At 45.5% G+C, this 26,083-nt stretch overlaps 1 protein-coding gene across 1 annotated transcript in view; it reads right to left on the bottom strand.

Annotated features, from left to right (window-relative positions):
• Nucleotides 1-1,872: 1,872 nt before the first annotated feature.
• Nucleotides 1,873-26,083, bottom strand: part of LOC131285368 (treacle protein) — an 86,859-nt gene continuing 62,648 nt past the window's right edge. Inside the window, exons 4-10 of the mRNA XM_058314221.1 lie at nt 8,812-9,295; nt 4,099-7,087; nt 2,956-3,084; nt 2,671-2,881; nt 2,499-2,591; nt 2,281-2,424; nt 1,873-2,192 (exon numbers count right to left, since the gene is read on the bottom strand). Coding sequence (XP_058170204.1) covers nt 2,044-2,192; nt 2,281-2,424; nt 2,499-2,591; nt 2,671-2,881; nt 2,956-3,084; nt 4,099-7,087; nt 8,812-9,295 — 4,199 coding nt within the window. The 3' untranslated portion in view covers nt 1,873-2,043. The remainder of the gene's footprint in view (nt 2,193-2,280; nt 2,425-2,498; nt 2,592-2,670; nt 2,882-2,955; nt 3,085-4,098; nt 7,088-8,811; nt 9,296-26,083) is intronic.

The following is a 26,083-nucleotide window of genomic DNA, read 5'->3' as shown; positions in this document are numbered from 1 at the left end:
ACGGAAATGTGTGTAAATATCGGGGGTCGACAATAGCAACATAACACAGTTTATTGTTTAACGATGAGAAATGTATTTGTGATGTCAGATTTAATTATGCTCGGATAACTCATGCACAAAATAGGTTATGTCGTTGCTTCTGTTGTCGGTAAAGTCTAGAGAGCAAAAACAGTTTCGATGCAATTTGCGTTCAATAACTTTCCAAACAATGATTGACACGTTTGTGCACGTTTGTGATACTGACATTCAGGAAAAAATAGACCGTAAAAAAATTAATTAAATAAAATAAACTGTTTGTTTATCCTCCCTGTTCTACAGCACGGACAGCAACGCATCAACAGGAAGTATCACTAATAATCACTCGTTTCCGGTACAAATTGTTGGCAGATGCCAAAGAGATATAAAAAAGTAAACCTTTCGGATCAGTTTTTTTCGGATGGTTTTTCTTCACAACTAACAATATGCAACAGTAAAAATACATAACAATCGTTTACGTTCGTAACTCTTTTTTCCTTTATTGAAGTGGGTACATATCTACAAATAGAATAATGATAAGGATAATAATAAAATAATCATAAAAATAATAATAGTGACACAAACACTTTATCAATCTCTTGTTTTCCACCGTTTTTCCCATCTCTTTTTTTTTTTTTACTTTCAATCCTTCCTCTCCACTGATCGTTGCTGCTGTTTTGTTCTGCTTGTAAGAATAAACGCTTGATATGTTAAAAAGGCAAAGATTAAAACAAACCTAAAACTAATTCATTAAGCTGCTTTGCCACAATCAATCATTCACGTGATTGCGTGTCGCGGGAAGAGTTTTGTTTTATTATCCCTACTTTGCTCTTTCGCTAACCATGCTACTAAACATTTCTCCTAATTGATTAGTTCAATTCGTTTCTCGCCTTTCAATATGTGTGTGTGTAATACAAATCACTTTAAACAGGAACACGAATCGAATGACTCCTTTCAGGCAAGAGGGCTTTGTTACACTTATCATCGTGCTTATTTGTTTTTGTTTTCAAATAATTGCTCGTTCGCGTTTCTTCCACTGTTTTTGTTCCTCTCGATTGTAAATGTACAAAATAAAAAATTTAAATAGAAAAAAAAAATAACATAACCGGTTGTGCTCCTTCGAAAGGATGCGTCCGGAGCGGAGAGAGAGAGAGAGAGAGGGGAGAATGGTCTCTTACGGATCTGAGGAAAAAGATCGTGCTCTTAGCTGCGTTATTTCATCCCTCAAGGTGCTTCAAAAACTTCTAATTATATTACAGTCATTTTGTTTCCCTCACAAACGTGACGCGCGAATCGGTATTTCGCCTCCTGAACGTCCCACAATACTTTTTTATATATCAGTTTCCTCGCCATTTTTTTTTCCTTTTAAAATGTTTTATGTCAACCATTCAAGGGCCGCTCACCTTCCATAACTGCACATTTAAAGGAACATTGCATTCCGTCGCTTTCCTATCTACCATCATCACAAATGAATAGTTTGATGCAATTTTGCACTTGGAGATTTTTAATTCCTTTTTTTGTTTTGTTTTGTTGTTTTGTTTTACTTTCCTTCCTCCAATCGCGATCGACCCCGGGCACGGCTCAATCGAAACGGCCTTGGCCATCGAACAAAGGGACCATATTAAATGCATCAACCACAGCGGTTTTCGGCCTGTTGGGAAAGAAAATTAGCTGCTCCAAAAATTCCTAACTCGTCGAGAGGCCAAACCGTTTGGCGTTTGAAACCAAAGCTACGGGTATTGGGGTGACTTTTCGCTAACCCTAACGAAGCTACCAAACGAATACACTCTCTTTTTGCTTTGCTCCATCTCCAACAGAATAGTTGCAATCGATAAGCAGGCGTTGATTGAACGGATTTTTAAAAAATAACATAACAAGGCGATAAACTCAGCTTAGTGTACAAATAAAATTAGGTTAATGTATGTATGTATGTATGTATATATATGCATATATGTTTCGTTTGTTTTGTATGCGTGCGTTTATGTATGCATGTATGTGTGTATGCACGGCTCTCGTTTGAAACGGGCTTTACTTCAGCGTAATTCGCACGTTGCCGTTCGGTAGCTTCTTCATCATGTTCCACACCTGTATCCGCGTCATCTTCGCAATGGAGGCATCGTTAATGGCAACAATCTCTTCGCCGGCGCGCAACAGGCCGGACTTTTCCGCGGCACCACCTTTTGGGAGAAATAATAGAACAAAAATGTTAGAACAAGCGATCGTAGTGTTAACAACTCTGTTGGGTTTTTTCAAAGGATCACCTACCCATGAAGATTTTCTTAATAATTAACGGCTTGTTGCCGGTCGGGGAGTCGAAGCCGCCCTCGATCGAGAAGCCGAGACCGGCACCGTCCTTGTTGATTTCCACCATCCGGCATCCTTCGGGGACTTCGACCGGATAGGAAGGTGCTAAGGAAGGAAGGAAGGTAGAGTTTAGCATTAGAACGGTTTTCCCTGGAGTTCGATTATTAAAGAATGCCTACCATTGTCATTGGGATTGGAGGAGGAACATTTCGACACGTCGTCCGCCGAAAGCAGACCATCCTCGGAGGCCGTCCCATCGAATACGCTTTCAGCTGGAAGGAATCGAAGTAAAGGTAAAGGATACATTTAGTACTTGCGGCAAAACATAACCCTTTTTTTCCTATGTCTTACCCTCATTGGACGCCACGTCCAGGTGATCGAGGTCGAGTGAACGGGACGCCTTATGCTGGACCTTCAGCTTGCGCTCGTACTCGCCCGCCAGTTCACTCTTTTCCGCCAGCGAACTGAGTGAACCCATCGACGGTCGCTTCAGCTTCGTCAGCGTGTCGAGCACGAGCGACTTCGAGCGGGTGATGACCATAACGACCTCCGGTCGCGGTGTCTATAACGGTGGTGAGGAAAGAAGGAACGTTAGTACATGCAGTCGTCGAGATGGAGGACATCGAAAATGCTTACCTTAAGTACACTGAGGGATTCGCGATGGGTTAAACCGCGCATGCTGAGACCGTTGATCGAGAGGATACGGTCGCCCTTCCGCAGCCGGCCGTCCCTGTCCGCGGGTGAGTTGGTGAGGATTTTGTGGATCTGCAAGCAAAGAAATAATGGTTATGAAGTTGGACGACATAGAATTACGAAACAAGTAGCATTTAATTGCAGGCAAAAGGCTTCTTATACGCCTGTTCTTATGCGCCTATTCTTCAAAACGTAATAACATGTACTATGTTTTTCATGCCAATTGAAATTTTAACTTATTTTAATCGTTTATACTTCCTGAATAGTTAAAAAAAATTACATGCAGTTAAAACAATTATGAAAATATGGGGATTTTTAATTTAAACGATTCAACCTCAACAGAATTAGATTTAACAACTAGCACCTGAACTGATCAAATCATAAGTCTATCTCCATCGTTTGAAAAAGAAAAACACAAATTATAAATCGATTTATCAAAGACATATTTGCGCATTGACTAGTTATGTAGATCGATTAAAATTATATTTATTTTAACGGTAACATATTTTAAATTGAATTTAACTGTTGTATAATTTAGCTATTTTTAAATGTGGAGTTTTGTGTACCCTAAGAACTGGACCAAAACTGAACGTTGATTCAGGCACTTTCTACATATTAAGTTTATGCACTGTGGATGTTGTAACAATTTGTTTGATCACAATTTTTTGCTAAAATCATCTAAATTTTACCATTGAAGCTAAATTTTACTAAAACAAACAAAGTAAGCATGTACGCATTTGTCAAGGTGTGTCCACCAAAGTTATATAACAGGGTTCATCCAACACGGGGGAAATCGAAGAAAAATTTACCATTTTAAATATGCCGTTATTGTAACTATTAAATTAAAACATAACTCTCAAGTGAAGAGTGAAAACCATAACTCTTTCCTCAACCTCTTCTTCATCGAGCATTGTCGTGGTGTCAAGCTAGTTTTTCTACATTTTGCATAAAAAATGGCCTAGTTCTCTACCTAAACGCATCTTCAGTAAAACTATTTTTAATAACACATGCCTTAACAGTTCGTGAATACTTTCTATTCGTGCGATTACTTTTGTTTGCTCAGTCCTACTTTTCCGCGCAACTCACCGTAATCTCCTTCGCTTCGTAGTCGGAACCACCGGCCAGCGTGATGCCGATGCTACTCTCGGGTGTTTCGCGCTGCAGCACAACGACGAACGCTTCCGGCGTGGCCAGCGGTGGATCCGCTTCCTCGATAATTAGCTGCAGGTCCTGCGGCGTGATCAGGCTGTGGCTGCTGCCGAGCGACGAGAAGCTGCCGTAATCGGACGGGGTGCTCTGGAGGGTCTGGGAGGAACCGCTGCAGTTGGGGTTGCCCCCGCTAGCCTGGCCCAGCCCGAGACTGTTGGTCTGCAGCGACGAAACCCCGGACGAGGAGGACGCCAGCGAGTCCCAGGACGAGAACCGATCGTGGCTGTTGGTGGTGGTGGTGACGGCGTGGCTTTTTGGTGTGGCGTGCGCATGAGTGGCTGCTGTCGGTGGTGGAGCGATGGGTGTCGACGTCGGGGGCGCGGCGAGTGGGGACTCACGCGACATTTGCTTGACCGGCGTCGGGATGACCGTGCTGTTGGCGGACTTCGATTCGAATGACTTGCGAATTTCCGCCAGATTGAGCTTCTTCGATTCGACCGACGAGCGGAGCTCCCGCTTCACCGGAACGGGGGCCGGGGTCCGCGGGGGGGCCGGTTCCGAAATCGTCCGGGTCATGCTGGGAGGGGTTGGTGTTTTCTTCTCCATGCGTGCGGCCGTCATCACCTCGCTTCCGGTGCTTTCCTTATGCGAGATGGACCGTGCGGCTTCATGGCGGACCCATTTGGCAAGATCGGACATTGGTGCGGCATCCTCGCGACCTTTGACCGGTTGCCCGGCCGTCGAGCGTACCTTCGGAACGTGCTCCTTCTGCGGTACGATCGGCTTTTCGGCCACCACTTGAGGCTTCGGGGCGGCGGCGGTGGCAACCGTGACGAGCATCGGGCTCGGGGTGGTGTCTTCGGCGATCGAGCCTTCCTCCCGGTCGGACACCACTTCCACGTACGACGCCACCTTGATCACCTTGTCGACGATGCTGTCGACCGTGTCCACCACTTTGTAGTGGGTCGGTTCCTTCTTCTCTTCGTGTCCTTGCGAGGCGGCGTTCGTCAGCGAGTTGCGTGGCTTCGACTTTGACTTGCGACGTTCCTCCTCCTCGTAGCCATCGGTACTGTCACCGTCCTCATAGCGTCCACCCTTACCCGCACCACCACCAACTCCATAGCCAACGTCCTCAATCTTCAGATCTCCCCGACCGCTGCGACACTTGGCCGACGCCAGCACGTTCTTGCGGTTCATCGACGCCTCGGAGGAGGACGACTTCGACAGCTTCCGGCTGATGTCGACAGTCGGTGTGCTTCCGACCGAACTGCAGCTGGCCTGTGACCCCGAGCTGGAGGTAAGTGTCGAGTTCGAGCTGGTGATGGATGTGTTCGTCTCCGAACTGAGCGTCCTGGTGAGGGCGTACTTCTCCACCGGAGCCGGGGCAACCGGCGACACGGGCGGGGAGGACACGCGCGAACTCAACACGGAATCGCTGTCATCGCTTTCATCCTCGGTGCTGCGAAGGCAATCGGACGATCCACTCTTGGGCGGGTACACAAGAGACGTGCGAGGTGGCTTCGCTGGCGGCAACGGAGGTAGCGGTTTGCGGAAGGTCAGCTCCGATTCCGACTCCGACGCCTTCCCATCGGAGGATGGAGCAGCGACGCTCGTTTGCATTCTCGACACCGTTTTGTACGTCACCTCCTGCGTGATCGACGGGGATTTGAGCGAAGGACTCGCCAGCGAGTGGACACTCGATTTGGCCGGCGTTGGAAGGGTGCTCGTCTTCCGGCTGTACGAGAGGGCGCCCAGTGCACCACCGTCCGAGGGTCCGGCGGTTCCCTTCACAATGCCACCCGAGGAGAGGATAATCTCCGAGTCCTTGCTTTTGATGATCGGAAGCCCGATGATGCGGGAGTCGGCTAGTACCTCCGCCTCCGGAACCTTCTCCGGGATGACGAGACCGCGCAGCTTCGACATTGACTTCTTGCGCTGCTCCAGCAGGTTCGAGATGGACGACTTCCAGCGTTCATCGTTGCCGTTGTTGATGTTGTTGTTGGTGACTCCACTCGCACTCGAAGGACTCGCGATCGTAGCCAGACTGTTTCCATTCGAGTACCCCGAGAAGCTGGTGGTGCGGGATAGTATCTTCGTGTGGTCCACCAACCCACCGCCGTTCGTCTTGCCCACCACCTCCCCGCGCTGCACCGGGTTGAGGTTCTCCACGCTGTACGCCTTTCCCAGCACGACCGGTTTGGACGTCTCCAGACTAAACTTCGCCTTGTACGCCGACCCTCCGTGGGTTGTGGACTCGCCCCCTCCGTGGCTCGGTGCACTCTTGTCCACCTCGTCCAGATGCTCGACACTGTGCGCCTTCTTGCGCAGCGTGGCGTACGTCTCGATCGCCTCGACCGTCGGCTTCTTCGACGTAACGCCTCCCAGCAGGTTCTCGGAGCTTTTGGTGAAATCTTTGCTGTACTTGCGCACCCCACCAATTAGCCCGGGAGCCGGTGCCGGCACGGCTGGCCCTTCCCCGTCGGCCGCCGCGCTGGAGAACATCGCGATCTTGTCGCGAACGCTCTTCTCCGACTTCTCATCCTTCCGCCAGTTCGAACCGACCAGCGTGATGCGACCGGAGGCGGTCGGGGCCGCCGGTGGCTTGCCGGTTGACTGCTGCTGGTGGAGGTGGTGATGCTGCTGATGGTGGTGATGGTCGGGCACGTCCACCGAGCGTCGTCGCTGCTCGAACACGCTCTGCAGCGATTGGTACGAGCTGGGAAGCTCCTTGCGGCTTAGCATCGATTCGGCGATCGAGGAACTGCGCGTCGGGAAGGGTGGCGGTTTGCGGAACGTCGTGTCCAACTCCGGCCCACTGTTGTTCGTAGTGGCGGGGGTGCTTTTTGGGTTCAGATCCGATCGGAGCACCTTGCGGGGAACCGGCGGTGGATGACTTTTTGGCAATTCGGGCAAGTCGTCATTGAAACTGCAAGAGAAAACAGAAAAGAATTAGGTTCTGTGTGGCACTTTTATTTATCTCTAAACATCTGCGAAGGTATTGGACCAATGAAGCGAAATGAATTTTATATGCAGTCCCAGAAAGTCTAAGCCTCATTCGACGTGCCTTTAGTTTTGATCGAATGACATCTTAGTGCATGATTATAAGTATTTATTATTGCTTTTATCCGGTACTATAAGTCACTCAGACTCAATGACCGGTCTCTCAACTTCTCACAAAAAAGCGAAGCATCTCTCCGGAAAAGCGCAAATTACAAATGGTGCACTATTCCCGAAGACTCGCTGAGATTTCGCGTGGCAAAAATGGAAAAGCAACGAGGAGTTTACCTTTCAAGACAAAGGCAAAACTTAAACATGGCAAACTCTTGACCTGGGGGTCGGCATACTAAAAAAAGGGCCAGATGATGAAAAACAACCCGAAAATGCGGACCGAACTACTTAAATGATGAAAGAATGTTTTCAAAACAAAAAAGTTAACTCATTTGAATGGAGTATCAACGTTCCACATAGTAAAGTTACATAAAATAATGGTACAAGATAAAATATTGGAAATTTTTTCGTTATATTTTTTAAGCATGTTGATACTTATTTCAATTGAATTTTTCAATACATATTTTTTTATTTGTAATACGGTTGACTAATTCAAATGGTTTTTTTTTTCACAATATCTAGGTTTTAATGACGTATTCTCAGTTATTTAAAAACAAATAAACTCTCACGAGATTCACGAGACTAGGAAATTTTAGAATGAGCAATCATGCAAATACGATCTAAAAAGTATTACAACGATATAAAAGTATTGAACACTTCGTCCAACAATTCCAAGCTTCAGCTTTAGGAAAAAACAAGCGCGTGATATCAAAAAAATTGGATAAATAAACAAACAAATTAATTTCGATAAATAAACAAACAAATTCAATAAAAATTGATATGGATTTTTCGTACGTAGCTCTTAAATTTTCTTACGGGTCGAACTTTACCGATTCCTGCTCTAGGCCAACAAATTGTGTGCTTCCGTATGAGATGTGGCCAAATAACTGGGACACTCCAAGAGTACTGTCAATCAAACGAAGGCGCGAAATAGATTGAAGACTCTCATGTAAAAGCAATGGTTTTTCCAAGCAATTTGAGATCGATACTAAGAAAACATGATGATTCGGTATCATTTTGGCCACATTTGACCTCAGTACATTATGCGAAGGCTATGAGAGCGTGGTGAAAAGTCAACAGAGTCCAATATTAGCTTAAAGAGTTGTATCTGCCAACCTGTCCTCAAGTCCAGACCCATAGATATCTGTCAAAGCAGCAGATTCCATTAACGAATTTTATAAACACTGAAGAAAAGTATCCAAAATCTTCGGCAAACTGTCTGTGCGGAAGCTATTGGGAAGTGTAAGAGCGGAAGTTTGCTCCTGGTCCTACAAATAGATGGAATTGGCTATATATTTACCTCGCAATGTAATAGATGGAAGGTTTTAACGGACAGAATAATAAAACATAAGATAAGTTCAAAAAACAAGTTCGTAACATTATTTTCAAATCGTGTTTGGACATCAAGGGACAGTCTTCATTTTAAAATGGATCATTCGAGGAGTCACCCGACATTGACAACCCACTCCACATCGAGTAGTGAGGAATGTTATCAGGTGTTGGAGTAAATCAAATAACTCTTGGTGACGACGCGGCACTTACCTGGAATGTTTGTCGTTCGATTTGGCAAGTGCCGGTGCCGAGACGGGGCCGCCTCCGTTCATAATCGCCATCGCGGCCACCGTTGGCGGTGGACCGTTGGCGGCGGCGGACGTCGGCGTGGCGATGGCGGTGGCGGAAGGCTCGGTGAAGTTTGGCGGGAACTCATGCCCGTCCGGTGGTAGTCGTGAGAATGCCGGTGGCGCTACTTTGCCACCAATCGCGGCCGCTGCTGTTGCTGACGGTGCTGCTGCTGATGCTGCTGATGCTGCTGCTGACGGGGCGGGAATGAGCTGGTGGACGGTGCTGGCGATGGCGGTCACTGTGGTTGTCGTCGTCACTACATTATTCATCGAGTCCATGCTCGTGACGCTGCCCGGGGCGCTCGGGGTGGCTTCGGTTTCGGTGTGGGAGCCGGCCAGGGGCTTGCCGGCGCTAGTTTCGACGCTTTCGGTGCTGCCGAGCGATGCAATAATGCTGCCTGCTGCTGGAATTCGGAAAGCGAAAAAGAGATAGAGAGGACCGGAATTTGATTAGTGACCGATTACACGATTATCCGCCGTCCGACAGGTGGAGGGACTGTCGAAGTGGAGAAATGCTTTCATAATTCAGCCCGGTTCAATAATAAATTCCATCTCGTGGAACAAGTGAATCAACTTGCTTTCCCATTGAACAAGTTCATTTTGTATAACGATTAGAGCTTTCAAAATTTAGCATCGGACATTTTCGGTGGTTGTTGGTTACAGGGAAAATAAAAAGTGTAGCAAATTTGGTCAAATACAAAGTATATTAATTACTTGAGGCATACAAAAATAAACATCAAACATAAAAAGTTAATGTTCAGTTTTGGACTACGACAGAAACGTCGATGAAACATTAGCTTTCAACAAATACTATCCTAGGGTAACTGTACCAATAGTGGTGCACTTAGTACTGTAAATACCAAATAGGTGTAATTTAGGAGTGTTAAGAACACAATATTCTACATATTTGAATCAATTATGATCGAAACATGACTTTTCTTCTGACAAACATCTATTTTCACCGTAAACCATACAAAATACACGAAAAAAAGCGTATTTTTCTTCCTAGTCGGTTGCTCCTATTATGGTGGTATGGTTCCTATAGTTGTGGTATTGTGTTCCTATAGTGGTGGTAGTACGAAAAACTTGAATATATTTAGACTATGACTTATTTTTGAAGCATATTTCAAACAAAACGGTAAAATACTCCTTGACCAATGCGTTGTCATTGAAAAAACTGTATTGTTTTACCGAAATATGTCCAATTTCAATTCATAAAAAATGCTCTGAATATTACAGCTAAAACTATAGTATATGCTTTATAGCGTATCCTTCGCCCGCTTTATTTTTTCTTTCCTCTGCTTCTTCTGCTGAGCCTTCACTCCAGTTCCGCTTTGTTTATTTTGTAGAAACAGAATACAATCACTAAATTTACCTGATTATATTGGCCAAAACCGGAATAAAACTAAAATATACTTGTGAAAAAATCTATGGCTACTATAGGAACAACTCTGGTTTTTGTGCCTATAGTGGCACTATAGTAAAAGCTATGAAAATATAATAAAATTATGCTAAAATGCAATAAATTCGTATAAACCAATTATATTGGGGTATGTCAGTAGCGAAATCATATAGTTTTAATGATTTTGCAGTGATTTATGGCCTTAAGGAAATCATGATATCCGTTATAGATTCTTAAGGAATGCAGCATGTTGGGACAACCTGTTTAGAAAATATGAATTTTGGAGCTTATATATAACGGAATGAGATGGTTCATCGTTTTAACACTCCGCAGAAGATCAAAGAACATTTCATAGAAGAACAAATAACTCCATTGTATATATATCGGCGTAGAGCTAGGATTTTATTCCACTACAACCACCTTTGGTACTAGCGCCACTATGGGTGCACTTACCCTATTTATTTATTTTTTAGTTTTTTAGTTTATAACAGTTGGCGGCACCATTTTTTGTCTCCAACGCATTCCTGCTTAAACTAGCGCATCAATTTTTGTCTGTACGATATCTATTTTTGACATAGCGGATTAATTTGTGTCTCCATCTTTGCAATTTGTTTTAATTTATACAGCAACCAATTTTATCGTTATCTATTTTGTGTCTCTTACTTAAAACAAAATATACAAGCTAAGGTTGTTTTATACTTTCTGCATACGAGACAAAGTGTAGTGGCAACATTAGTCATTTTGACCGCAACGCAATTTTCGATTTTAATAACTCAAAAACGGTTGAGTACTAAAAAACCACAAGGTTTTTCTTGAAATCATCTTAAAAATTGTCATCTTAAAACTATGAAATTGTTTTTTATAGATTGGCTTTGTATATCAGCTTTCTAGTGCACAACGTTTTTTTTTCATTTACATTTCAAATTTTGGAAAACAAAAAGTTGAAAAGGATCAAAACTCCATTCAACTCGAAAGTTTTTGCTTCACACTGAGCTAGCGGAATGACGAAGTGCATCAAACAAATTAAAAACGCCATAAGAAAGAAGTAAACAACTATATTGAAAAAATCTTCAAATATAGAGAAGTCAACGTCTAAAGTTTGAAAAAAGAGCAAGATTCCAAAGCAATGAATTCCAGTGCTAACACATTTGATAAACACATAAGATAACGATTTGAAGAAACAAGATAGAATTAAATAAAGTAAGGTAGTTAATTTACATTCATATAAGAAGCAACTGCGATAAACAACAAGTTCATTGCCTAGTCCAGTGAAAAGTAATAGATTTTATTTATTTGTTTGAACGCATTGTTTAAACGAAAAGCATGCAATACAGAATCGTCCCTTTTGCACCACAGTTCCGTCGTGAAAGTATCCCACGAACAATCCCAACTATGCATACATTGGTCAATTAACACAGATGCGTCCACACAAGGTGAACGTAACAAACTTCGCTGACGATAAAGAATCATCTATGAAACCGTTTTCCAAACAGCGGTTCCAAACCAATAAAATGTTGGTCTTCTATTGCTTTCTAATAAAAAAGCGACGCATCAAAACAACAAAACAATCTACTCGTTGTGTAGAGGCGTGTGGAACAGTGTGAGGAAGGGAAACTATCACAACAGGAAGCGCAGGCCACGTTCGATGTGCGCGAGCCAAAGGTTAACGGCGGCGCCACCATTTGGCGGCGCACCGTGCGAAAATTAATAACACCGCGTGCGGAATAGCTCATGCATGACTCAAATCGTTGTTGCATCGGCCACCCAAGGTGGGGTGGAATGTGTACCCCCTCCCTCCGCACTTCACCACACTTCGGTGACAAATAAGGGCACGCGAACGACATTCCGGGCGCGCTGAGGCAGAAAAAGTTCGAATGATGTAGGAAAAAAAAAACAATGGTGACCACGAATCACGCGTTTTCATCAAAACACGGCGTGGGGCAACGGAGTCTATACATCTCGACTCTCCGCCAGAACAAGAGGACAACCTTTATTGGTCGTCAGTAGTCGGAGTAGAACCATTATTATATGAGTTCTCCGCAGAGTCGTTAGCGATAGATATGGCAATGAAAAACACGCCACTGAGAGGGAACGGCAACGAGTTAGTAGAGGAGGAAGGCTGGTGGAGAACACCCTTGACTGCTAGTTCCACCCCGAGCGGAACACCCGGAACGTGGGTGCGGTTCGGCGTCAGAAGATACTGAATGTCGGATGTCAGTTTTCGGTAGTAAATTAATCTACAATCGATCGATCCGAGTTGAACTCCGCTGGTGATCTCGAAGCGGAACTTGGGCCTGAACGTCGTCGACGAGGGAGTTCGAAGGAGTCGGAAGAGGGGAAGAAAAAACACACTAATCATTTATTGACAGTTATCTAAGAGAGTGCGAGTGGGGTCGGTGGGTTCGCAAACTGGGGTGAATTACAGCAGAACCACATCCGTTCCCGTTATGAAGCGCGATTCGCAACCGGGCTGGAGGAACCTTCAGGTCATCCCGTTTGGGAAGGGGTCCCTGTCCCTCTCTATACACGGTTCTCTCCCACCGGTACCACCCTTTTCCGCTTTCGGATCGGATCGGTCCATTTTACTTTGATCAATTATCGATCTAATGAAAGGGCTGCCGGCTGCGCCAACTCCAGGATCGGTCGTCAAATGAGGAACCCGTCGCTAGTGTTGGTACGTCCATATGTCTCCGGGTCGACCTCTGCCTGCTGTCTCACACCGGTTAGCTAAATCAATAACCGTTCCAATCAACTTCCGGACACGAACCCGTAGAAGAACCGACCATCTTTTCGGCAAAGCGGCCGCCATTCGCGCATTAATCGCAGGTTGTCCTCCCCTAAGCGTCCTCCTCCTACAGAATGCCGTTACCGATGAGTTTTTCTGTTATTTTCCCCCGCGTAAATCGTGAGTCAATCTTCATCCCACCGTGTCGTTAATATTCCCTCGGTGGAACAGAAACTAAAACAAAAAAACAACACTCAACACCGGGTCCGGGGCGTTCGTTATTCTTCAAAATGCTCATCTCCCAACAACCATCATGGCGGCATTTAGTCGTTGTTGATGTTCCCATAGACTAGGGGTTTTCGCTTCCATTAGGCACACTCCCTCCTCCGCCATGGACCTCCACGAACACATTTTCGGCCATATTTCGATGCCACCGGTCATCATGATCATCATCATGATCATCGGCAACATCGTCTTCCGGTAATGATCCGCAATACCTTCGTAACGGTTCGGGAACGACGGAAGTGACGGAGCGGTGGTGAACTGAAAAACGTGACCCGCGCGTGTCCGGGACTCGTGGGTCACCGGGTTAGTTAACCGAGCCGGACTAACGTAACACACACACCGTCGTTTTGTCTAAGCCACCCCTAAAAAAAGCATACGTCATCTTTAGTGTCCGGTAAAAACCACTTACGTAACGCTCATAACGGCACAATGGAGACCGTGGAAACTGAGCCGGTTTGTTGTTCTTTAAATGTTTCAAATTAATTGCACACTAAAGCATTTGGGGAACTCCAGTAGAGACAGTCAGGCTTAGTCGGGAAAACATTACGTCAAGATTTACATTCATAAGACACTTGGTTCTACAAATTGTACATTATGTGTTTGGCTTAATTTGAATTATCCGTTGGTCACGACGCACCGTTCCCGGGCCTTAGGAGACGGTTTAAGCTCGTAAATCTTGGCATCAGATTTTCAATCCCCGCCGTGTGGGACTTCATATTTGTTTGGGGACTGCGATTTGGGTGTGGATTGAAAAAAAAAAAAAACAAAGCGAGATTTATTTCATCACCACCTCGTAGAATATCTGCATAATGATTAATATATTCTGGCGCTTCGGTGGTAAATCTGGTTTTCCGTCCATATTGGACCTAAACTGTGCTCCACGAACAACGCTGCTGCAGCGTACCTCGTATGATCGTAGGCCGTCACCGCCTGGAACTGACCAAACGTGTCCCTCCTCGCCGTGGGGCTCCGGGGAAGGATTGTGTCTAATGGAAACACCGCTTCCTTTCGGAGCGGCGCAAAACTCGAAAAACCAATGACCCCTTTTGCAAAATTTCTACCCCTCCACCAACTCCCAAATACCGAGAGGCCGTGTACCAGCAGCAGGCGGACAGCTTTTTTTTGTGCATATGTACCATCCACCCGGCCACTTGGTCCTGCTTTTGTGTGTGTGTGTGTATGTTTTTTGGCAACGCGAGAACATGATTTACAACAGCTAGATATTCAAACTGGTTCTTCCGGCCGCCCCGGCTTCGGCCGGATCCGGTTCCGAACGCTGGTTTGGGGTGATATGGAACGCCGGGAAGGGAGAGGTGTTTTGGGGTACGAAGTAAGACGTGGGCTACAATACCCAGACACGAAAAAAAAAACAAAAATAATGGAAGGGACATACAAACATGAAAAATAAAAACCTTTCCAAATCCGAAACGGTAAAAAAGATTGACCAGTACACATCTCCACCGGGGTCGACATGGCTTTCCAACGTTAAGCCAGCATCATCCGCCCAGCATCCTGCCGGTATCAGGAGCTGGTGAAGGTTGGCGAGCGGGTGGCAGTGGCGACGTGGTGGTACGAAAAAGATAAATGTCGCGACAGTTGCGCCTCAGTACTACCCGTGCCTCAGACGCTTGAACCGTACCGACTAACTCCAGAGTCTTGGACTTTGGCGTCCCCGGTGCCCAGTCGTCCCTCGTCCTGACCGGAGGGGATTGTAATACTGCCGGGGGTCCATACATGGCTGGCAATGTAATGATGTGGCACTGCACTGCTTGCACCGTGTCAACCCACTGCTAACGCTCTTAACGCTCATTCCTGGAGTTCAACGCCGATTCGCCAACCATGGCGCGAGGCCTAGGGTTTGGATTCTTCAGCAACCGAGATGACGACGCTCCGATAGCCTTTTGTGGCAATGTATCTAATTTCTTGCCAGCTCCTCAAGCCCGGATCCGATGAGACCGTTTCGCACTTCCAATAGACACCGGAGCCGGTCCTTGGCCGGTCCTAGAAGTACACCGTTGTCGTGGAACGCTAGACATTCGCGACCAAAGTTCGACGACTCTCCTAGAAGCTGGCCGTATCCCCGGGTGCATGCAATCGAATCGATCTTGCGCTTTCTTTCTCTCACTTCCATTCCTTTTTTGGGTTCTCTAGGTGGAACATCGAGAGCTATATTTGTGAGGCTTACGTAATCCGGTTCTGTTCTGGCACCCTCTGGGTACTCGCCGGAATGGTTCCCCGTTGTTTTTTGTACTTTTGTACCAAACCTTCTCCATCTTGAGGGACCTCCATTGAGAATTCAACAGCGAGGAAAGGTTGTTACTTTTTTTCGTTGGATGTTTTGTACGGTTTCTGGTGCAATGTACACACAGTCCAACTCACTAACCTCAAAACCAAGCCGTTAGAGCAGGAATCGGTGGAATGTTTTGAAGTCACAGTTTTCTTTTTATTGTGTTAGTCTATAGTCTATATTCTATAGTCTTTGAGAATAAAGAAATTTACTCCTGGTTCATCAAACTGATATGATGTGAACCAGTTCTTAACAGTACTCCATCACCTTCCCTCAGATAACTTTTCGCTCCAATCAATCTACTACTCTTCTCTCTATAGCGATCGCTGTGTTGATATTTGTTTTTATTCACTGTAAGTATTTCTTCATGTTTTTATCAGAGATACGATAGTTCTGTTATTTTTAATCTCTGAAGAAAAAAAGACAGCAAAACGTGAACTAACTGCAGCTTGCGTGTGCGATTTCTTCAGCATCCACCGCAGGTTTGCGGGAAAAGGAGAATGCGATCTGTGAAGCGCAAAGGAATGAACGAGCGAAAGAACGTCGCGAGAGCACGTCCACGCCAGGGTCTCCCCCCCCTGATGGGCGGCGGTGGGATTCCGATGGTGCCTCCTGCCTGCAAGATTTCTGCAAGTATCAAGAACTCCACACAGCACGCGGGATGTTTTCGGAGAAGTGAAGGAGGCAATGGCGAGGACGAGGATGTGAAGAAAACAACCCCGACCATAGGAACGGACAAGAATCAGGGACCGGGAGCGAGTTCGTTGACTTGCTTTTGGTCCAGCCGTTCGCTGAAGACGTGATTTCGTACTTTCTCCTCCGTAGCAGGAAAGTTGGTGACCACATTGGCTTGACGCTTGCAGCAAAAGGTGTACAACATTAATAACAAAACTGGAAAACTGTTTCAAACTGAAATTGGCATTATTTACGAGTTTGCCAATTGCTTTTGAAGAAGTCAAAAAATGACAGGCATATGGTTTTTAAAGAAATTTTCAGTAAAAACTCCTTCAACTACAAAATTCAATCAAATTGACGAATCAAAAAAAAGTCAAAATAATGAAAAGTATTTGCGCAACAACACCTGAACCAGGTTTAAACTTGTGCTAAGAGATTTCATATCATTCGTTGATTGAGAGTTGATACGTTTTTATTTTTAGCGAGTAATTTCCGTCCCAGAGACGTGTTGATATATCTTGATGAGTCCCTGGCGCCAGAAAGATTTTACTAATGAGAGCATCCAAGGCACTGTCACAAAAGCTTCTTCTTGTCGGGAATCGAATAGACCGAAGGGGGATTCCCATTGACGCGTGTTCCCCATCTCCTTCAGGTGGGACTTACTGAGACTGAGTAGAAAGGTTACTTCAAGACAACGCAGAGCATGTTTTAGCCCCATTTCACCCAGAATCAAGCAATCCGACCGCAGTCACTCGTGCAAAAATGGGTTGCGCATGGCAATAGATTTGCTTTCATGCTGATTTACGTTTGGCCCTTCCCCGAAGGCAACACACGCACTCTCTCCATTCCACTGCCGGCAACAAACCCATGGGAATTCGTTGGGACGTTGGGAAAAACGTGACAAGAATGGAGGCCACGGTGTGACACTGTAACCGTCTGTCTACCCTCTTTGAAACTGTAGGGGGTGTCGAGACAAATGAAGCTGCCGAGCTGCCTCGGCGGCATTTTCGCAGTGGGAATAAAATGAGTTTGTTAATCATCAAGATAGGAGGGTGCACTAATGAATAAAGATTTTCGTGATAATCTCAACTAATGCATAAAGATTATGAGTTGCTCGACGTAAAGTGTTACTTGGTGGACAAATTGAGGTTCGTACAGATTGTTAGCACTTAACCACCTACGAAAGATGTAACAGGAGATAATAAAATTATCAAGTCAAAAGAAGACTGTCATAATTTTTTGATAATTGTTGTGTTACACAAATAACAACAAGTTAAACGAACGGTTTGAAATGAATCCGATTAGTGTGGACCAGCTTTCCAAATAACACTGAATTGATGTAAAACATATAGCTTGAAAACTGTAAATCTTTATGAAATACTATACTTTCCGTACAACTTATTTTTAATTTTATTTACGTGGAATTTGAATTTAAAATATTTTAAGGTTATTTAGAAATTAAGATGCTCATGTACACTTTTGGAAAACGAAATGATTGACTTAAAATTAAATAAACCTTGGGAAAAAGAAATATTAATTTATAAGAAAGTAATAAAAGCACATTTAAGAGGATGTACAAGACAAAAACAATCAAATCGAACCTCTTTTCAAACACAAGTGCGCGATACTCTTAACAATGTTGACGAAAGCAGTTTGGCAAACAGTAATTTGCAAAATGCAGGCAGTTAGAAGAGAATACGACCCAAGTTCATGCACTGTCGGTTATCATCAGGCCACGACCACCGAGATAACAGGCGCCGAAAGAGGTACCGGATCTGTTCATCCCTCACTGTGCGGGGTCGAATTTGGCGAGACATTTTCAAGGGTAACCGATGAAAAAATTTACCAATCTTAACATCGCATGACGAAGAAAGCAAAGCCACTTTCTGCCGGTTTCTATCGGTGCTGATTCGATTCGATTTTATTGCCAAACGGCCAAATGGAGGTCATTCGCGATGCTCGCTCGGAACCTATCGGGACGCGCATCTTGCCAAGTCAGCCCCGCATCGGAACCCCGCCGGGACGTGAGCCATCGCGCCACACGGTCGCTTATCTCCCGCACGAGTGCCTGCTCGAGAGGGAACGCACGCCTCCGATAATCAAGCTCTGCTCGGCTCTCGAAATAGGACCAAAATCGTGATTGTTTTGGCACAAATATGCGGCGTGTACGAGATGGAATGATAATTATACAGCCTGTTCCCCTTTTCGACGAGGCATCCCCTCGTGGTACTTCCCCGCAATCCAACCCCCCTCGAATCTGGGAATCGGTTTGATTAGGTCTCTCCCCGCTCGAAGCAATCGGTTTTGTAAGCCCGGAGGCATCGATCGGCTGGATTGGTGCGCCAATCGGAAGTTTTCTTTCCGGAGTTGGGAGCATTTTGCGGATGCCCTTGAACTTGGCCCCCGGAAGCGTGTGAAACCCGGAAACCCGTGTGATTTCGGTCCCAACGGCCGTCGGCGGCATACGTTGGTCGTACGAGGCCGAGTTTATTAGTAGCAGCGATGATTAGTCGGCGCGCATGGAACGGGGTCCCCTAATTGGACGCTAAATTTTCCAAATATTTTTATCATCCATCCTTTCACCTGGCACAGCAAACATGTTGGCCAAGTTGAAGCCATTAGTAGATACGCATAGTCGGAGGGAAATTGCAAATTTCCTCCATTCCATCCGGCTGAAGTTTGTAAATTTTGTTTAGATTCGATATGTGTATTATGAAAGGGTTTTGAGGTGTGCGAGATTTATGAATGTCGTGGATAATCTTCTAATTCCTCAAAGTTCACCGTTTTTAATAAATCCTAAATGGTTATTTCGAAAATAATAACGTTATTTTATATTGTTTTAAAAATTAAAAATGGCGCAAAATTAATTAAAAAAAAATTTAATTTAATTAAAAAAAAAAAGAATATGGAAAAAATCGTTCCTAGTCAAACAATAACCTTAGCTTATTGATGCAAAACATTCTTCAGGCATTGTGACACCTTGGTTCGGTGAAATTTTGCGCGGAATTTTCCATCCCGCTTTTACTACCGCCATCGGAAGTCAAGCCCTGATAGAAGGTGATTGAAACTAATTCGAACTATGCCCGGGTTCCAATTAGTAGGCAACCCTATCGAGCGCTATCGAAGCTTCACCTGACCAGTTTTGGGCTTTCACTTAACGTAAAACCACCGAACGCTTCGAATGCCAGACATTGCTGCAGCCATGAAAGGTAGTTTTAATCGATGCCGCTTTTGGGAGATGAAGAGGAAAGGCAAGTCGATGGCGATGGGATAAAAGGCAAGAGGCATGAAGTGGAGGGAAGGGTAATAGTTTGAAATCAGACATCATAATTAAATTCTAGTGGCCCTCGGGGGAAAATCGCCTGATGCTTCTTCAATTTCATTAGTTTTGATAGGAGTGTATGCCCGCACACTTTAAAAATTGCGCTCTAGAACAGCGCAAGCACCCATTAGAACAAATTTAAATGAAACATGCCTATGACCTTTAGCCGAAGTTTTTTATAAAAAATGACTTCATTTGCAAAGTTCCTCAAACCCCAATGGATTTAACAAAACTTTGTGTACCTTATACCCTTCTCGTTTTTTGACACTAGCTCTTCAACATAAAAAGGAAAGAGAAGTAGAAACACATAAAAACAAAACAAATGGAATGATAATTAATCAAACAACCAAATGAACATAAAAAAACTGGTCAGTTTGTTTGGATTGGATTCCGCAATGGGTACTTACACCCACATGGAAAACGAATGGGTTGGTGAACCAGGGCCGAAGCCATTTTATAAGCCCTAGGCTTGCTGAATGTTGATACCCTAGAAGGAGAATTGAAATAAATAAAAATTCAAACGGAACAGCTCATCCTTCACCGAGAAATGGTGATCCTATAGCTAACCTTCAATATTGTTTAAGGAAAGAAAAACAAAATTAGTTCTGAACGGTTTAAAATTTAACTGTTCAAAAAAGCTTAAAGTGTGAGGTATATTAGAAGCAAAGTATATAAAAATAAATTGTAAATATTATACTAAAAAATTTATTAAACAAAAACCAAAATTTGTAAAAAAGCGACAATTCAGATAATAAGCAGCATGGAACTGTTGTATGTAACCAAAATCATTTCGAACCGTGCAATTATTGTAAACCATCAAACTAGCTAATGCCGGACGTTACAAATAAAAGGCTCATAAATCTTCAATGAATTATCTACGCCACATTTCTCTGGACAACCGAATTATGCGGCCGTGGACTGCACGCCTGCATGATTGACCGAGCAACATCGGTACTAATTGTTGCGCCGCGGCCACTTCCCCTTTACGCAAACTTCATCCTGTCCGTTCGCTTTGAAAAAAACGTGCGATAACAGTAAGCAGAAATAACGCAAATAAAACCGACGCAATCTCCCACCAACCGACGGAACCATCATCGCTCACTGCACGCGCACCGAACCATAAATCAACCGCCGAAAAACCGCCAAATCAAACTTTTAATCGCCCGGTATGCCCGCTGATACATTTTATGTTTGTCTTTCCTATTGCCCTCGCTTCCGGCCGGCAGTCCCCACCCCTACCCCCGGACGTTGTGTGTAAATGAAATAAATCCAAAAACTTGGCGCCGCTAGAGCGATAACGATCGTTACAAAACAATCAGAACAGGACGAACCAGCGCGTCCTCCAGAGTCTGGAAATCGGATCGTTGTTTGCCATTCTAAAGCGAAAATTGGATCGCAGTGTTTGGAAGCACTTTAATTCTATCAGTACGCTCGGGATGAGTGCAAAATCCTCCTTGCGCTCCTTTGAAGACTCCGACTTCTGGGGTTCAGGTTTACGACGGTGTTAAACGTCTGTGCACAGGAGCACGGCGTCGTTACGGCGTAGGAAGCAGTGCTGTGTATCTTCCGATGGGATGGGATGACCAAACTTTACCCATTTAAGACGAAAAACCATCGGGCTCCTGAGTGGTGTTACCGCCTTATATCCTAGCCTAGTTGCTTTAATGTATTTTTCCCCTGCTCTCCATTTTCCTGGCCTTCTCTCCAGCCTCCAACAGTTTCGGTCAAGCCGGCTTGCAGTTAAAAACTTCTTCCTGCTAACTTTCCCAAGAGGGAACCCCGGACACAGAAGGTTTCAACAACTACGTAGGTGCCTACCGAGAGTCGAGTTCCATTTGGGTTCCATTCCGTTATCCTACGCCAAAGGACATGGACTTGGAAGATACACTAGACATGTGCCCTCGAAACGTGTTCGTAACACGCACACACACACACACACACATACAAAAGTACGTGAATATTGTGTAGGTGGGAGTTTCATCGACCAGCCCTGAAACACTAGACAGAGGCCAAGAGATAGGACGCCTCGGGTACCAGGGTGTTTGCGGTACTTTAAAAGACATTAAAACTAAGCTTCATCTGATAATTGCTTGCTGGAAACAGTTGTCCAACATCTCGAGTTGCCGAGGGGGAGGCAGCAGCCTGGGAAACGAGCCGGCTGGTTATTATTGGCACTGGTTCTCCCTCCTAACGCTAGGTCGGACCGGTGCCAAACGCATCAGCGGACTCCGGGGCAAAAACTCATCACCCCCGACTCCCCGGGAGTGGGAACCTCCGTGCAGCAAATGGCGAGTGCGCTTTTTCGGCACCGGAAGTGGACGAAGAAATGAGGCCGAAAATGGTGCCAGCCACCATCAGCAACGACGCTAGCAAAGCACAAGCCCCCGCCCGCAAACCACCACTCACTCACCGTCCTAGAGACCCCGACTAGAGGGTGTTTTCGATGGAGAGAGTGACCAAGATTAGTGAATGGAGCTTGTCACGCCGCTTTTCCGGCGTCCCAAATGGCCGCATCTTATTGTCGGCCTCCCCGTACCACCTACTCTCGCCCGAAAGAATCCCAGCATGAGGTGGCATAAAAATTGCACGCTCCGATCGCAACATTGTCGTGTGCCGTGACGATGGTTTCGGGAATGGCACCAAGCACACCATAGTGGACATAGCGACCACTACTATGAGATAGGCAGAATATCTCCTGAAGGTTATGCTTTGCCGAGGGTAGCAAGGGGGTGCCTTTTCTGTTGCCAGGTTCTTTCGCCATGCCTAACATCGGGGTTCCACACGTAGCCGCGATTGTGACACGAGATAAAACCGAGATAGCGAAATGAAAGTCAAGCACGGCACAGTGTATTGGCGATAGTGGGGAGCAAAATTAGTCTCGGCCCTTGTTCCCGCGTGCCGACCGCCAGCTTGAACTGGAGGCCACTTTAGTCCACCACCCTTGTCCACCAGAGCAGGAAAAGGTAATTTAAATTGTTTCCGATCTTCAAGCGCTTCAGAATAGAAAAAAATGGAACGACACGGCTTGAACATGAGTCCTCGGTATCTCGGGAGATTCCTAACCGTCCTTTGCTCAGTACATCTAACTCTATTCCTCCTTTTTTCCCCAAAGCTGTCTATCCCCTTTTTGGACGCCCATGTTCCGAGTACACGTTTTGATATTGCTCTTCAATTCCGCAGACACCGCAACCCGTTGGATGCAAAATTGGGCACGGCCTCAAATACGGTCCGGGAATATACCTAGACGACACGACCGGGGAGCCGTAATAAAGGTGGGACAAAGCAAACTCACTGTACGTGCAGCGTACTGGAAAATCTGGTAGCAGGCAAGGCCCGGAGTACCCGACCGGTTTCCATTATGCTGCAACAGAAGTAGTTGCTCTTTCGGCCCAAAGTGGGTGACTATCAAATTGATTAAAATTGATTATCGACTGATTGAAACGATCGTTAAGCAGCCAAGCGGACGGTGAAAGGTCGGCCGGGGGGAGGTTTGGAGGTCGGAAGAGTGAATTCGTCGGTACACGCTAATGGGTTGGTGCGAGAGAAGAAAGAAGAGTGTGAGTCGGCAAGTCAACGGCACGCTAGTTCTCTTAGACGATCTAGAGCTTCTAGTGTTCCCTCCCATTGCAACAGTGTGCGCGGGGTCGGGCAGCTCGTTGGCGTGCACGCTGACCTATATTTTAATGTGATAAATTTTCTTCACCTTCATTCAAACCACCACCACCGCTGTGCGCGCCCGGGAGCTCTAGAGCCGCCGAGATCTGAGGTCACGATGGATCGGCACGGGGATGGACGATCTGAATCCGATTCGGGGTGCTAGATAACGTTCTCTCGTACAATGGCTGTTGGCGAGGAATTCGCAGTAGCACACACCACGGAACACGGGTAGCAACTGGAGGACTACCTCTTCTTCGTCCTCCGCCTTCAGCCCAGGCCGCTACTGGACGTGGTGAAAGGGTCTCTAGCCGATCCGGGAGCGAAAACAAATGGATTAAGAAATCGGACGAAGATAACGAAGATGTGTGTTAAATTAAATTAAATGAGTGTGTAACTTTGCATCGATTTTCTAGGTCGTCCCGCGGTCGCTTGCCGGAACGGGCCGCTTGGGATGCGGGATTAGGCGGGCAGCAGCATTCCGGAGTTTGTTGCTGGACTGCCGGGGGTAAGCTAATGGTAGCGAGAAGTATAGACACGGCAGACACCGTGCTAGGTTACGCCAATCTGCTGCTTAAGCTTTCCGCTTTTGGGCTGCCAGCTCTCTTTTGCGCACAACCAAGGGTTCCATAATTAGTCCGGTCGTCGGTATAATGAGAAGCCAAAGAAGGTGTACTTTTCCGCAGGTTTCTTTCCAGATAGTTCCGCTGGGAGTTCTTCTTAGGAATTCGTATGACCAGTTGGACTAGTTAAGAATAATCATTGGTTGAACGAAATGGTAAATACAACAGCAAAATTGCAAAATGATTTGGGAAATTCTTGTGAATATAAATTCCATTTCAAACAAAGTTCTTAGCACCTTGCAAAAACATCTTATGGCTTTAACAAATTCGCCGATCCTAACATTTCGTACCAAAACGATTCGACCCCATGCTAATGACCCCAGTTAAGACATTATCTTTCCAAGAACAAGAAGGAAACAGGTCTATTGGTTTTCGACGGTTAATGAACTTGTATCCTGCCGGGACCGTTTCTTTTCCCCTCGGAACTAATGAACCAATCATTTGCTACATTTATCAAACATCTTAAATCCTTGCCGTCTCGTCTTTTTCCACCGACGTTTTTACCTGCTCTGCTAAATTCTAGCTGCAAACTTTTACACACCAAAATCCCTACGATCTCACTTTAATGCCTTTAAGGAAAAGAACAAGGAACTATAACTTCCAAAAAGTACCAAATCACATAGGGGAGTCGGAGCGTCTTCAGCCGGAGGTTTCATCTAACTATTGCAAAAGCATAGGTCACACAAGAACCTCCACCAGTGCCCCGGCATTCTAAAGCCTATAATCTGTACAAATCATTTGTGATAAACTAACGCAGGCGAAATAGAAAACGGACCCGCTTGCCTTACAGCGAAACGACGACTCTATTTTGTGTTCGTGTGGCTATAAACAAAAACTAGTTAAGCTGCCTCCGAACATCTCTGCCCAAAATCGTGTGGTTTGGGGATAGGTTCCTCCATTCCCCCCTGAAAATGTCTATCCCAACATAAATAAGCCCATTGTCCGGAGCTATTAGTACGCTGCGCGAACACGGTTGAACACCAATAAATTAATTAAGACCACTTTTTCCACATTCGTGAAAAAAAACTAAAGTTCGGATGGGGTTCTTTATTTCGTCATATATCACCAGCACCACCGGGTGTGGATTCCACCTTCGTCTTCATCTGTTCCCTCTATCGGTGCGGCTATCACGCGTGTTTGCGTGTGTGTTTTCATAAAGTTGAGGTTAGATGCGATAAGTTCTTTTGGGGGACGACGGCATTAGCTACACGAAGCCCTATACAGTACACAACTCGGGATGAGATTCTAGGAAAGCATAGAAACTCTTTCATTTCTTCAACCACTAGCGCCAGAGTCGGAGGGAATGGTCGGAAAAGAAATAAATAAAATAGTCGATGGCCATAAAAAGTTGGAACTAATTTGTTGTTGCGGCCCTTCTAGTCCGTAGCTTCCTTTCGCTCGTCCCCCGGCTCCCATCGGAAAGTGTCCACGTGACGAGACAACCAACCACATTCTGCCTCATTCTTTCTCCTAATTTTCTAGCAAAAAGCTACCCGAAATAATACCGACGGGTCCCTTGGCCGTAGGACTTCGACGAACCATTTCAGTAGGAACTTAGTCAGCTGCTGCTGCTGGTGCGAATACATATTTTCTAGCACAAAAAAAGAAACCCCAGCTGCCGCTCCAGTACACCCAGGGTTTAGCCTCGGGAACCTGGTGGAGCGATTAATGAGGTGATTTCCCGTGCCGGGGTTTTTGCGGTGCAAAATCTTGAAATCTTTGCTTAATTATCGGTAGCCCAAAATCATTTGTCTTTTTCTCCGGATTTTCTCCGGTGGGAAAACGCCACTGCCGGTCGGTCCTTTCGGACGGTGTGGATCTACATGATGGATAGACGGGTTGTTCGGGTAGTGTTTTTTTTGTCCTTTAAATCTCGAGATTCTATCTACCAAAACATAAAACTAAAACGATCGGGTTCACGAAGCGGTTTTTGATATGCAAAAAAGAAAGGGATAGTGTAGAAAAAGTGAGAAAGACAGACATAGTCCACACACATAGACGCTGTTCGGCAAAACGGTAGCAAGGTTCATTCATCCGGTGCCGATTTCCCACTCTGGGGATGTCATTATGGGGTATGCAAAAAGGCTGAATTTCGGTAAAACAGCAGCATATCAAGCGGTCCTATGTAGCTGGGACTAGGCCACAACATAACGTTGGCACTCTCTCTGTCCGGCGGGTTTGAGAAAAAAAGAATCTTCGCCTCCAGCAAGGTCCACGAC

Source organism: Anopheles ziemanni, chromosome 3, assembly GCF_943734765.1.
Source record: "Anopheles ziemanni chromosome 3, idAnoZiCoDA_A2_x.2, whole genome shotgun sequence".
NCBI classification, from domain to species: domain Eukaryota; kingdom Metazoa; phylum Arthropoda; class Insecta; order Diptera; family Culicidae; genus Anopheles; species Anopheles ziemanni.
This window is presented reverse-complemented; position numbering and strand designations above follow the sequence as displayed.